This window comes from Oryza sativa, chromosome 12 (assembly GCF_034140825.1).
Source record: "Oryza sativa Japonica Group chromosome 12, ASM3414082v1".
In the NCBI taxonomy this organism is placed as follows: domain Eukaryota; kingdom Viridiplantae; phylum Streptophyta; class Magnoliopsida; order Poales; family Poaceae; genus Oryza; species Oryza sativa.
The window spans coordinates 25,953,327-25,967,414 of NC_089046.1; the positions used below are offsets into that span (position 1 = coordinate 25,953,327).

The window sequence follows — 14,088 nt, forward strand, 5'->3', positions numbered from 1 at the left end:
TAATTTGGGTTGCTATAAAAAAAAAGAAATGATAGCAATCAACCGAAACAAAGTATATATGGACATCACATTTTAGCCATTACTGACAAATATGAAGCAAAACTGACAGGTCAGGTTAACATATATACTCGGAATAATCAAGCAGTCGATTCTTACGGTACAAACTGCGCCACAGCTTCATAACAGGAGGTTAAAAATAATCGTATTGTTTTGCATGGAGGACCTCGTATGAAAAAGATTCTCGCAGTTTTATTCTCGGAAAAAGTACACAGAAGGTCCCTCAACTTGTCATCGGGGTAAAAACATTCTCGAACCGTAAAACCAGATATACGGGATCCCTTAAAACCGATCACAACAGTTCCCTCGGCGGTTTTTTCTCGGTTTTATCCTACGTGGGTACTGAGTCAGTGTGGGATCCACGCGGGCCCCATATGTCAGCCTGTCCAAGTCAGCCTTATCTTTCTTTCCCCTCTTCTCTCTCTCACTCTTCTTCTCTCTGGGGCTCCAGGCAGGACGGCGGCACTGCCCGACGGGTGGGGAGGAAGGCGGCGTCGGCAGCGGCAGCTTCCTCTCCGTGCTCGCCGACGAGGAGGAGCAAGGTGGTGGCGGCGCCGGGGGGGGGGGGGGAGCAAGGCGGTGGCGTCAGCCTCCTCTCCGTGCTCGCTGACAAGGAGGAGCGGTGGGCGACCCAGCGTCGCGGCGATGCCGCCGCCGCCGACGGCGGTCCTCCTGGACAACGTCCTCGCCACCTCGCTGACGGAGATCTGGATCAAGACCGGGATGGCGACGAGCACCCTCACCAAGCACCTGCGAGGCTTACCGTTCTTGCTCGCCCGCCGCCGTCCTCGCCGTGTCGTTTCCCCAACCGCCGCGCCGCTTCGCTGTCTTCACCGTGCCGCTCCTTTCCTTCCATTTCATCTCCACCAGCGAGTAGATCTCCACGCCGGTGAGGTTGGAGGCGCGCGGTGTCATGGCGTTGGGTGCGTCGTACGCCCGGGACACGCCGGAGCACGCCGCGCCGCCGCCAGTGGTGGAGGCCGACGCGGAGCAGCGGATGACGACGTGGACTCAGCTGTCGTGCCCCACCTCGGCGTCGGGCTGCAGCGCCTCCCTCCAGCGGAACGTGGCGATGCTGGCGTCGACGTCCGGCGGGAACTGCTCGGAGATGATGGTCGTCACCTGCCCGCTCCGCCGACCCACCTGCTCCTGCGTGGTCACCACCGCCGCTGCATCGCCGGTCGCCGGCCACCGCCGCCGATCCTCCTCTCCCGCCTCGCCCCGTCGACTTCCTCCCCAACACGCTGGCCAGCCTGCCCAGGAGAAAATGGAGAGAAGAGGAAGGGACAGATGACGTGGCATCCTGACATGTGGGGCCCATGTGGGTCCCACGCTGACTCGGCCACCACGCCAAACAAAACCGGGGTCAAAACCACGAGGGACCTAAAGCGAACGGTTTTGATATTTAAGGGACGCCCGGTATCTATTGGGTTGACGATTTTGTATCTCGATGACAATTTGAGGGACCCTGGGTGTACTTTTTTCTTTATTCTCCGAACCCCCAAACCATGGGCCTGAATTTCTCTAGGCCCATATCATCTCGGCCCAGACCAGCCCACCCCAGAACGGAGGCCCCATCTGTCAGGCCACGTGGAATCACCCACTCCCTCCACCTTTCCCGCCATTAATGCCTCCTCCTTCCATTTCCACCCGCTTCCTCTCCTCTCCAAAACCCTCCCCAAAAACCACGCCCCCGCCTTCCAGAACCTTCTGGAACCGCGATGGCCCCCTCCCCTTCCGACGTCGCCCTGCAGGCCGCCCAGGACGGCAACCTCCGCCTCCTCAGGAGTAAGCGCGCCACCCACTTCGCTGCCCCCATCTCTCTCGTCTCGTCTCGGGGGTGATGAGTCGATGAACCGTCGCCTGATTCCTCGCGCATCTCGCATTGTTTCGGTCCGGGATCGGGACGCTCGCGTGATGTTTCGGGGGGTTGTTGCAAGTTTGATGCTCTGTGCGGTTACTGTTCTTTTTTTTTTTGTGGGGGAATGACGAATTCGGGTATTGATTTCGTACGGTTTGCTGGCTAGTTTAGATGGAAATCCTCCAATTCGAGGATAGATGGATTGGATTTACTCGATTTCTACGGTTTGGACTCCCATTTGTGCGGATTGCTGAATTAGCTACAGTATATTTTCCCCCCTTTTTTTAATCTGTTTGATTCACTTACATGGCTGTGTTGTTCGGATTTTGCTGCTGCTGGTGGAATCGATCCTTTGTAGAGATGGCGAAGAAGTTGGATTTGCGAGGAGTCAAGGACAAGAATGGCCTAAGCGCGCTTCACTTCGCTGCAAGCCATGGGCACCTGGATTGCTGCAAGTTCCTTGTGGAGGAATCGGGCCTTGATGTCAACTCGGTTGGTCACAAAGGTGCGTGCAGGCACATTTGGTGATGTATTATTTATTTACGATTTGAGAGCATGAACCAGGAGTTTATTGTTTTCGGAAGAATCCCAGAGAGGCTACTGTGTGGCTAACATCTGAAATGCCTTCCTCCTTGTAGGTGAAACGCCAGTGTTCTATGCCGCGATCGATGGGAACGTTCAGGTTTTGGGGTACCTTCTTGATCATGGTGGTGACCCGGTGAAACCCGAGGAGAGGGGCTGCACGCCGCTGCACAATGCGGCAGAGAATGGTCTGCTTACTGTGCTCTTCGGTTCACTTGCCGTATCTGGATTTTAAGGATGGCTTATATGGCATTTCTTGCATACAAATGACATGATATCTGTCTGTGGATTATCTTGTTTGAACCTTTGTGCTAATTTTGTTGTGCCCTAGGGCATGATGAGGCTGTAAGACTATTGCTGTCCAAAGGAGTTCATGTGGATCCTCTGAATTATCGTGGGGCCCCACTGCACTTGGCTGCCTCAAAGGACCGGGTTCAAGCCATGAAGGTTCTGCTTGAACATGGTGCTGATGTAAGTGGTGGTTCTCGTTGTTATCGTCGCCTGATTACATGAACCAATAAATTGATGAAATGACAAATGCAGTAAATTTTCTTGGCTTGATGATTAAATGTCTTATTTTAAAAATTAGAGCAGAAACTTGGGAGGCAGTGGGCTTTTCTCTCTTATTATTTTGTGATCTGACTGGTCATTTTTTTCAAATTGTGATTCTTTTCCTTTTCAGCCCAACAGAGTTGTCAATCATATCTTTTCACCACTCATGATGGCATGCTGCGGGCACTCCTTGAAATGCGTGAAGCTACTTGTTGAGGTCTGGTATCATATTCAACCAACTTAATGTATTCTCATGTGTTTTTCTGCTTAAATGTGTCCTGGTTTTTAAAAGATGGTTGGGAGGAGATCCCATATTAACAAAGCCATTGTGTCAATTTGATGAAAGTTGATGTCTTTTTAGTTCTATATTGAGATATTGTCTCTAAAGCTACCTTACTTTGCTATGTATATTTTCAAATCAATAGGCTGGCGCTGATGTGAACGGTAATAGTACCAATGGACCTACCCCTTTAACTGAAGCGGTTGATGACAGTTTAACCGATGTTGTCAAATTCTTGGTAGGGGCTGGAGCTGACCCTAACATTCCTGACGAGGTAACGGATCCTCTGCCTTTGCCCCATACTGGTTATTGACAGCTCTTAGGATTGAATGTTATCTGCCTTGCACATATGGTGATTGTATACTTGGCTGATAATCTAAACAAAGGTCTCTTAAGAACATGAGTGCATTGTATAGTTTGACATGTCAACTCAATATTGTGTGTATGAACTCTGATTAATATGTTTGGATTTAATTCTGACTACACTTAGATCAGACATTCCATGATTGGCAGCTCTAGTAGATAGTGACAGTTCACCATTGCATGTTTTGGAATTGTGAATTTTTAATTCGATTTAATCCATACAATAGGTTTACTTATCTCATATGGTGAAATCTCTAGGTCCAGAGCATGCTATTGGACTTCCATTGTTCAGGATATTTGTCTAGGCTCACCCATCAGTACTTGATTGGAATAATTTCTCTAGCTTTTCTTCGAGCTATGCTCTGTTCCTCTAACAGTTTCGCTTTTCTTGCAACTGTTTCCCAAAGAGTGTCATAGTGTTGAACTGATATCCTTTTTACTCTTCATACTGGGATGTTTTCCATCTTCCATTTTGTAATGTCTGACCAATTCAATGCAGGAAGGGAGGATTCCTATCATGGTGGCAGCAGCTCGTGGTCAACGAGAGCTTGTTGAAATTCTATTTCCTCGGACAAAACCTATTCCATGTCTGCCAGATTGGAATGTTGACGGGATAATTAGAACTATGAGAACCACACGTATTGAACCTCAGGTATGTAGGTGATTGCTTGCTTCATTCTAACATATCTTGTGTTGCTGTGTTCTAACTTATTCATTGTGCCTTTTTATGAACATTTTATGCTGCATTCCCCTTGAATCAGTCACAAGGGCATAATAGTTAGTTTGCCAACTGCAACACATCGCATACTGTTTGAACTTTGTCATACCTCATTTTTTTGATAATGTTGTCATACCTCATGCACATAATCTTCATAACCAAACATGCTATTTGTATAGTCTGCTATTCCTGTGGAAGAACAAGTGTCTGATGCAAAGTCGAAAGGAAAGGAAGCATTTGCAAAGGGTGACTACCTTACAGCCATCTACTTCTACACCCTGGTAAATGCACAAGTGCACGACACAATTATTGTCTGCTTGATACAGATTTGAGATTTGGGTTATAATCCGAAGCTGATTTTCAATTTTAGTATTTGTTTTTATGATTATTTTCGGGGGTATGTTTGTCACTTATGTTGCCCAGCTCTCTTTTCATGATTGCTAAGAAAAGTAAAAGTTCTACTTAACAATCATATTTGGAACAGTACAAGGTTACACAAGAAATAGCTAATTCTAAAAATATCAAGTACGGGAAACATGAAGGGGCTTCAGTTTTCCTTGTAGCCATACGACTTTTTTTGCTGAACAATAAATTGTTAATAACATGTGTTGGACCATCCGTGGTCCTTGTAAAAGAACAGTACTCTTTATTGTCATCTACAAGTAATTACAGTGATTTCTCATGATATGTTAAGTTGAATGCTAGGGGGAAACGCTGTATTCCGTAACCTGTTAGATCCACTCAAATTTACTCCAAATAATCATGTGAAACAGCACCTGTTGGTCTTGAATGCAGGCAATGGATAAATCCCCACTTGATGCCACCTTGTTTGCCAACCGGAGCCTTTGCTGGCTGCGGCAGCGAGAAGGGGACAGAGCTTTACTGGATGCACAGCAGTGCAGGATGCTGCGCCCTGGTTGGTCCAAGGCATGGTACCGTGAGGGCGCAGCTCTCAGTTTCATGAAGGTATAACCTCGTCATCGATTTTGCTCTCAAAATCTAGTTACATTTTCACAGCTGCGCCTCACTCACTCTTGTGGATGGCCTTTGTCTATTTAAAGGACTACAAAGGAGCAGTGGACGCATTCGGGGAGGCACTGAAACTTGACCCCATGAGCGACGAGGTCAAGAACGCGTTAAGGTAATGCTAAATTTATCTTCTATTGCTGGCTTGACTGACTCAATCCACGGAACATTGACGTCTAAAATTGATAGGTGCTCTTGTAATTCCAAACAGAATTTTTCACTAAAAATTTACATGAATGCAGGGAGGCGATCGAGTGTCTGAAGAGAGCTGCTTGATCTGAAGATCCGAATAACCCTTGAGCAGCTACTGCATCGTCCTTTTGGCCTCACCTCACCTGTCAGACTGCTTCACATCTTTCCACTGTAACTACCAACGACTAGGTTTTGCAAACCATGCTGACTGTTTAGCTATCTCTGCTGTCAGAGTACGTATGGCAGGAACATGCACTGTCTTTCGGTCAGAAACCATATGGTTTGCTAGGTCATCATCACCCATACATATGCAGTTGCACTTTCTTCCATTTTGTGCGCAACTCATGCAAGTGCAAACTGGCAGTAATAGTATATGATATGTAAAGTTCGTCAGTTTCTGAACTCAGTACTTTGGTTTGTTATGAACTTCTATGATACTCCATCCGTTTCACAATGTAAGATTTTCTAGCATTGCCCACATACATATAGATGTTAATAGATGTTAATGAATCTATGTATGTCTAGATTCATTAACATCTAAATGAATATGGGTAATACTAGAAAGTCTTACATTGTGAAACGGAGGAAGTACTAATCAACTCAAGCAAAGTATGAGCTCGTTTAGCTGGCTCAGTTCAAAATTGCTTCGATTGATCCAGTTTTCCTTTTAAATAAAAAATATTTAATTTTGAACAGAAGTTATTTCCACCTTGGCTCAGCTCGGCTCGTTAGGTTAGCTCATTAACAAAAAAAAGAAGACTCAAATGATAGAGAAAAAAAATAATAAATCATAAAAATATAAATTTGAAGAAAGCTCGATAAAAAAACTGATCAAAACTTTTTTTTTCACCCTATTCACACGTTCAGACAGCTTAAATTTGAAGCAAAACTGACAGGTCAGATAAATGTCATCAAGCAATCAATTCTCATCGTCTCATGGACAACTGCTACGGCTTCACAATGGGATAAAGCCTGTGCATGTCTGCTGGTACAGAAGATGGGTGACATTCGGCCTGTTTGGTACAGCTCCAACTCAGCTCCAGGAGTTGAGTCTGGAGTGGAGTTGTGGAGCTGACTAAACCCAGCTCCACAACTCTAACATTTTGTGAGAGAGCTCCACCCAACTCCCAATTTTTGTAGAGCTGAAACTATTTGGCTGAGCTCCTACTCCAGGAGGGGTGGAGCTGGAGTTGGAGCTCCAGCTCCACAACTCTAACATTTTGTGAGAGAGCTCCACCCAACTCCCAATTTTTGTAGAGCTGAAACTATTTGGCTGAGCTCCTACTCCAGGAGGGGTGGAGCTGGAGTTGGAGCTGTACCAAACAGACCTCAGAGGATAACAAAGGAGCAAAAGAAAAAAAAAATCTAGCATACAGATGATACAGAAAAGATTGAAGAACAGATTGGCTATCACTTTGATCTTATGGTTTAGGATTTGGAAGCAATTTTCAGTCTAGTACCACATCAGTTTAACATTAATCCAGGATACAACCAAGCTGCAGTCCACTAAAAACTGAAGCCAATTTAATCCCTTCCAAGGGAAGAGCAGCTAAAACTGACATTATGTATCCTCTCTTTGACCAACCTAAACACCAGTTTTCTCTGCGCCTACCAAATTACAGCAACTTTAAATTTACCTGTATATCAAGAACGAAAAAAAAAACTAACAAATTCTGCCAGAATGGAGCAGCATTCAACAGCATCAATGGAGGGAAGGGGAGCTTTGAGTATGGCACAGCCGCTTTCTTTTGAGTATATGTCATCAGGGGAGAAGAGAATCCTCCTCCCATATATGGTGATATGTTTTCCCGGGTGGCGGAACTTCACGACCTTGTGCCAAATCCGGTGATCGTCGACAGGTGGGACATCTGAAGATGGTTCGTTTCAAGACTATGCGGCCTTTGGCCGCCCGTAGGATATCACCATCACATAGTCTCCCCCGGAGGAGCCGACCACAGTCTGCAAGGTGCGAGCTGGGCCGAACCTCAGCCACCGCTCTATTAAATTGCGCAGGGGTTGAATTGGGTTCACTGGCTGACCGCAGCAGCTTATTTCAACCTGCAAATGAAAAGTTTGGTACTGTTCAGACGAGTTGTAATGCTGAACTCAAAGCTGGCATCCGCGTAAAAATAGAAAATGAAGATAGCCAGATCCCGGATGCCATTTTAGCAGACAACATGGTATATAGACCACAAAGTGCTAGAAACAGCAGGTGTGTCCTTATATCTACTTCTAAGCTAATGAGCTACTCAGTTTCAAGATATACCACCATTTACGGCATTTCGTTTAATTACATTAAGGATATTATTTTCAAGCAGCCTACTTATAACCTTATATTTCATAACTGCAGTAAAATAAAGTACAGGAAAACAGTTGCTCAAAAATACAGGAAGGGTAGAAGTCTCACCTCAGTCTCACTTGGAAGACTGAGCTTCTGCATGATATACTTTTGGATGGATGACGCGGGCATATTGTCATCTCTATCAATGGATAAATAAACAATGCGTTAAGCTACAAGAAAAATAAAAGAATATATTTTTGCTAAATAACTAAATAACTGCCAAGTACACCAACAGGCGTACAAAGTAACTGAAGCTACGCTAAAATTAGCTACTAGGTACTAAGCTAAAGAAGTAATATGCAAGCTACTGAAGTTGACAGTTGAATCCTCAACTAGGCTAACTATCATGGTTATTAGCAAGAACAGACCAGACCATCAGTCCTTGGCTATAATAAGCACTTTCTCACAACAAAATGTATTAATACAATTTAGAGCTTTGGATGACCTTCTAATCTGCTGGTATGTTGGCTAATAAAATGTAATAAACCATTTAGATTATATGTAAATAATTACGCACTATTGATGGACTAAAGGCTAAAGCTATCCAGGGCAGCACAAACAACCTTATGACAACTACAAGACCATGCAGAAACTACCTGAGGAACAACCTTATGAACAACCAATTTGGTTTCAAAGGCTGGAAATCTGAAATTGGATTCCCGCTTAGCACAGTGTAGTTGACACAATTGAAAACAAAGAATGTTGTGGTGTCAAGGTATCAAATGTTCAGTTATCTGCAGGAACTAGCCACCAATCACCAATGACCGATCTGTCTATCTAAATCCTCTGCACATGCATGCGGAGCTAAATGGAATCAAGTTTTGTCAAATAGTAGGTCAGAAAGGTTATATACGTTGGAGGAAACCAGTTATGCGAATACACGCACATGCAAATGACACTATTGCTAAAGGTCATGGCATAATGTCTCTGGAAATAGTCTTTATCCCTTCTATGTTCAAACCAACTTTCAAGTTTCCTGCTTTTTCCATTTCCATTGGATACGTATATTTCATACAAACACCAAGAACATCCATCTCAGTGCAAATTATAAATTAGATCAGACATGCATTTCAAACAGAGGTGAGGAACATGGACTCACTTTATTCTCAAATAATGGGTTGGTATCTGCGGCAAGGGTGGAGCACCTTTCCTGAAAAGAATAGGATCACAGAAGATAAGGGGGAAGGAAAACACATGCAGGAGGTTGTTTGGACTGAATTTGAGAATAATTGGTATTATGATGATGACTTACTGGTCAAATGATGCAATCAATGAAAACCATACAGGGGTTAATAATTTTTCATGCTTGCTAGCTGAATGACTAGACACTGCAGCGGCTGGGGGTTGTGCAGGTTTCCTCCCCCGGCCAGGTCCTTTCCTTTTAAACGGAACTGTTGCCACAGGAACTTCTTTCTTCTCATCTTGAACTTTGGACTTAAGCAGATACTCCCTAGCCTTAGTTCTGCTAGCATTTGCACTACTAGGAGATTCAGTGGGCTGATTTCCCCTAGCAGCTGAACTTGATCTATAGGACTTTGTTTTGCTTGCAGCCTCTACAAGACAATTTAAAGGTCTCCAGAGCTCTGACTTGTCCAAGTCCTTATCGTCACCTCCTTTATCTTTACTGGAGGGATGACTCGATGTTTCCGCATTTGACAATACCTGCAAACGGTTCTTCCATTGATTAGTTTTTGATAATTTCCAAGGCACTTGGGGATGCACAGGCTCCATGTAGATAATGTGAAAACACAAAGTACAAAGCTACTGGCTAACAGGGAATGGTTCGATTGGATTGCTAGAGGATTTCTTTACCTGTCTTCTTGTTTGAGGTACTTTGCTCAAGCTGTCCAGCAAGCTTGAATTATCAGCATTCTTATTGGTGTTATCACTATCCTTTTTCACAGGAGGAATGATAGGACCAAGGTCACGTAATGCGGCAGCAGACTTCCTGGTAGATGCCCTTGTTCGGCGCCCTGTCAAACTCTTTGGTGTTATTTCAGGTGTATTGACCACCAATGAAGAGATAGATCTCTCTTTCCTTTTAGCAGGCGGCGCAATAGGAGATTCAACCTCTTCAGCATTAACCTTCTTTCTTTTCAATGGAAATATTTTTGACCTCACATCTTGTATATTGTGATCAGCTCTGAAATCAAGATATTAAAAAATGAGGAACCACATGTCAACAACCAAAATTGTTTTCACTAAAATTTCCATGATTCATCAGGGTTACATAATCAAGTTTATTTGCCAAATCTTGGTCAAATAGCTACATTTCAGTTACACGTAACAACAAGCGTGTCTCTGGTGAAGACAAGTTAAGTCCCACCTAATACAGAGGCTTCTCTAAATGGGCTTTCTCATGAACAAATGATTGACAGAAGTCCTCAAAAAAAAGAAGATCCAATGACAGAGAAGCTATGGTACTCATAGATCTCAAACCATGTCAAACAATTATTAAAAAAACAAAATGATGCCAACAAGAAACAACACTGCTGATCAAAGAATTATCCATAATTCCACATCTGTATAAGGAATTCTTATGTGAGAGCCTTATTGTACAACTGGCATCTAATGTTACACAATGCATGCCTGTGTTAAACCTCATAGGATTCAAGAAGCATTAAGCAACATAGATTATTTGGTGGTTTGGAACATTACAGAGAATTGCTAACCATAACTGGAGTGTAACTGCATAATAGTTCCACCACTTCATCAAACAGACAGTAACATAGCCACATTCCAGCTTATCCACAAGCTGAATAAATCGTTTATGCTTAAGAATTTATAATTTTCCATGCCTACCTTGCTTGTTATCATCTATTATTTGTTATTATCTATAGTTCAGCAAGACAATCTATCGTGATGATTTGTGATCGAATATCAAGTTATGACATCTTCCTGTTCAATGGAAATATGTGCATTACAGTAAGAAATCCAGGGAACTTATGTGAAGTCAAGTAGTGGTAACTAACATATATGGCAGAGAAAAAGAACAGTTAGAAAAGAATATGACACAATGTACTTCTATAAGTAATTTCTCCCAAGAAAAGGTTATGAGAAGAATAATACCTAAGCTTCTCGAGGGGAGCACAGCCAAGATCAATTTTACAGACTGGACAGTGCTCTAGCTCTTCATCATTAATCTTCTTATAGATACACTTTCTACAAACTGCATAGTGCAAACAAGAAAGTGTGAGTAAATAAATAGGTGCATATTTCATAGTGTAGAAGAGTGGGACAAGGAAATATACTTAAAATCACAGAAATCGAGAAATCTACAGAAAAAAAAAACTTTTCCATGGAAAGTGTAATAAAATTGTTCCATGTTTTTCTCTACCATGAGAAAGAAAATGGTGCATGTAAATGAACAAAAGCCTGTGATATTTCTACTAGAATGGGCCATGTAGCACAAAAATGCTCAAAACCAACGTTTGACTAAGAGGGTCAAAAGGAAATAAATTCGTCTGATCAACAAGGTTCATGTACAGTAAACAGTTGAAACATCAACAACATATTGCAGACTTAAGCGAAACAGGAAGATGTGCATGTTTTGATAATAAGATATTCATCATAAACAGAAATAAAGCAAATAAGCAATCATGCATCCTCATTACAACACATATTATCCATAATGATGTCTTTGGGCAGTCTTACTTTTGGACAAAGCTACACTTGGCTTAATAAACTGGTATGCGGATACATCACTAAACAGTAAAAATAAGAAGATAAATCACAGAAGATGATATGCATTCATACAAAGAGGAAGATTATATGCATCCATACAATGGATGTGACAGTGAAACAAGTGCATAAAACATTATACTACAAGGATTTAAGCCCTAAAAGGTGTTTCCTAGAAATGGCAATTTCATTTCTACAATACCAGACAGAAACTAAGGATTTTGCAAGCGTTTGAAACAAATCTGAGATTCCCAACATCTTACTGGCGCGCACACACGGTTCAGACAAATTCATCACTGATTCATGCATGCGGAGGAACCAAATTGTTTGCAAATGCTCACCGCACCATGAGTTCACACAGCTATGTGTAGAGTTCCACCAATACATGCTAACATTTCAGAGACAGAGACTCCACATGTAATGGGAAATGATGTACTCTGAACCAATCCTCCCAATATGTTACCATCCACTACTACGCCAAAATTAATAAATCATAGACTATGAATCGCACCAGAGCAATGCAGCATTGCATTTGAACAACATCATGAACAAGTATACCACATCGCAAACAACAATGCCAACGAGTTTACAGCCAGCAAAGCAGCAGCAGCTGGCTTGCCAGGTTCGCATAAAAGATCAAAGAGTACAGAAATATATCAGTGCACGTTAAGATCAATATCTTGAAGCTAAAAACACATTCATGCACTGAAGCAGAGCTTCACAAGGCAAGAATCTCTGCAAGCTGAGAAAAAAAAGTAGCAGCAGAAGTTATAGACGTGGTCAAGTCAAACAAAAACACAGCAAGAGCCCCAAAAGCCCAAGCTCTCTCTCTCTCTCTCTCTCTCCCCCCAGATTTACGTGCAGCAGCCGCGACACGAAACCGTAGGTAACGCACGTCAAGAATCCCCCCCTAAAATCACGCAAGAACGCGAGAAAAAGAAAATAAAGAAAACCCAATCGGCGATAATAGCATGACAAAGCTTCCGCCGGGATCACGAAATGCGGCGAGCTCGCCGTCGCCAGCGGCGATGCTCGAGAAACGCGGCGGCGGCTAGATCGCCGTGGTAAAGGGGGTTTTGGAGCTCTCCGGCGTGCGGTGGCGCCGCACGGAGAGAGAGAGGTGGGGGGGGGGGTGGTTACAGGTGTGGAGGCACTCGGAGACGGTGGTGGCGTCGCGGAGGATGCGGCGGCAGAGCGGGCACGTCATGCAGCGGGCGAGGAGCTCCCGCTTCACCATCACCACCTCGCTCGCCGCCGCCGCCGCCTCCCGCTTCCTCCGCCTCCGCCTCCGCCGCTCCCGCTCCCGCTCCCGCCGCGGCTGCTCTCCCCCATCCTCCTCCCCCTCCTCCTCGTCGTCCTCCTCCTCCACCACCTCCTCCTCCTCCTTCGCCGCCTCCGGCGATGCGGGCCCGGTCTGCATGGCGTGGGGCCCCCCTCCGAGGCAAGAGAGACAGAGAGAGAGAGAGGCTCCTAGCTCCTCCTCCGCATGCCGCGGGACGCCGCCTCGCTCCCCCTCCGCCGCCTCCGGAGCGTGGAAATGGGAGGAGAGATCGAAGCGGAGGAGGAGGAGGCCGACGACGACGACGACGACGAGGAACCAAAAAAAAATGGTATTTTTACGTATTTATCGAGGGGAAGAGGAGGAGGAGGGGAGGCACTTTGGGTTGGTTGGTTTTCTTTTTTTTTCTCTTTTTTTTTACCTTTTTGTTTCTCTTCCAACCCTTTTGTTTTGATTTACTTTTTTTTTTTACTTTGGTGTGAAAAGCAAAATTAATCTGATATAGGTTTGGTGGTGTTAATGTCACGGTATAAATGTAGCGAGAGTCGAATCGAAACATCAAGACAGATATTTCTACTGTGTAAAAGAGCGATGCGTTGCATATTGTGGGGTGGGTTTTTTTTTCCGTGTGTGCTGAGCTGGAAAAAGATAAGCATTCTATCTTTGGGTAGCGCTGGAGTAACATATGAAGTGTCGTCGTATGCGTGGATCAGTGTGCGCCAGTAGGTGGGTTTAAACGTAAGCATTTTTTAGGCTTTGAGTGGAGAAATTTCAGGTGATTACACCACGCTAGCTTTCTAATTGATGTGTCGTGTTCTACAGCACTCGCATTAAGCGTGAAAGTCGTCGCGTGCATGGATCAATGTGCACCGACTGATGGGTTTTAGTGTCATCATTTTTGTATTTGAAGCGGAGAAAAGAAGACACTCATGATACGACGATCGCTAAGTGTTGTGTTGTACACGCAAAACAAAATGGAATAACATCTAATATGGTTGGATTTACATCATGCTTTAGTTTTCATGTAGAGTTACATTTGTTTCCTTCGTGTTCAAAAGCAGTGGTCTCACTATTGTGTTATAAGAATTTCTGGTAACAAATGTGGCAATGCCTATATCTGTGCATTTTACTATGTGTGCATCAAACTTACCACGTA

The 14,088-nt window shown here is 44.1% G+C and overlaps 2 protein-coding genes across 3 annotated transcripts; one reads left to right on the top strand and one right to left on the bottom strand.

Moving 5' to 3' along the window:
- The first annotated feature begins 1,709 nt into the window (after nucleotides 1-1,709).
- LOC4352715 (uncharacterized) lies at nucleotides 1,710-6,037 on the top strand. 2 transcript variants are annotated; one of them, XM_015763362.2, is made up of 12 exons: nucleotides 1,710-1,845; nucleotides 2,277-2,423; nucleotides 2,557-2,688; nucleotides 2,832-2,971; nucleotides 3,183-3,269; nucleotides 3,478-3,496; nucleotides 3,575-3,606; nucleotides 4,195-4,347; nucleotides 4,593-4,694; nucleotides 5,209-5,379; nucleotides 5,475-5,554; nucleotides 5,682-6,037. In XM_015763362.2, exons 1-12 carry the CDS (start codon nucleotides 1,779-1,781, stop codon nucleotides 5,713-5,715), a joined length of 1,164 nt encoding a protein of 387 aa, XP_015618848.1. In that variant the 5' UTR covers nucleotides 1,710-1,778; the 3' UTR covers nucleotides 5,716-6,037. The 2 variants fall into 2 exon arrangements, with proteins under 2 accessions (XP_015618848.1, XP_015618847.1); XM_015763361.3 differs by having other exon boundaries at nucleotides 3,478-3,606.
- A 985-nt stretch (nucleotides 6,038-7,022) lies between these two features.
- On the bottom strand, nucleotides 7,023-13,272 carry LOC9267271 (E3 ubiquitin protein ligase DRIP2). The gene is made up of 7 exons (XM_015765253.2): nucleotides 12,794-13,272; nucleotides 11,042-11,141; nucleotides 9,785-10,115; nucleotides 9,225-9,634; nucleotides 9,072-9,122; nucleotides 8,039-8,111; nucleotides 7,023-7,689 (listed from the first exon to the last, which is right to left on the bottom strand). Exons 1-7 carry the CDS (start codon nucleotides 13,071-13,073, stop codon nucleotides 7,522-7,524), a joined length of 1,413 nt encoding a protein of 470 aa, XP_015620739.1. The 5' UTR covers nucleotides 13,074-13,272; the 3' UTR covers nucleotides 7,023-7,521.
- Between the last annotated feature and the right edge of the window lie 816 nt (nucleotides 13,273-14,088).

Bases quoted from the DNA above. Each gene is read 5' to 3' on its own strand.
- LOC4352715 (XM_015763361.3), top strand. From the start codon at position 1,779: ATGGCCCCCTCCCCTTCCGACGTCGCCCTGCAGGCCGCCCAGGACGGC. The intron at 4,348-4,592 runs GTATGTAGGTGA...CTATTTGTATAG, and splicing joins CCACACGTATTGAACCTCAG to TCTGCTATTCCTGTGGAAGA. The intron at 4,695-5,208 runs GTAAATGCACAA...TCTTGAATGCAG, and splicing joins CCATCTACTTCTACACCCTG to GCAATGGATAAATCCCCACT.
- LOC9267271 (XM_015765253.2), bottom strand. From the start codon at position 13,073: ATGCAGACCGGGCCCGCATCGCCGGAGGCGGCGAAGGAGGAGGAGGAG. The intron at 10,116-11,041 runs GTATTATTCTTC...TCTTGATTTCAG, and splicing joins GCTCCCCTCGAGAAGCTTAG to AGCTGATCACAATATACAAG. The intron at 8,112-9,071 runs GTGAGTCCATGT...ATCCATTGATAG, and splicing joins ACCCATTATTTGAGAATAAA to AGATGACAATATGCCCGCGT.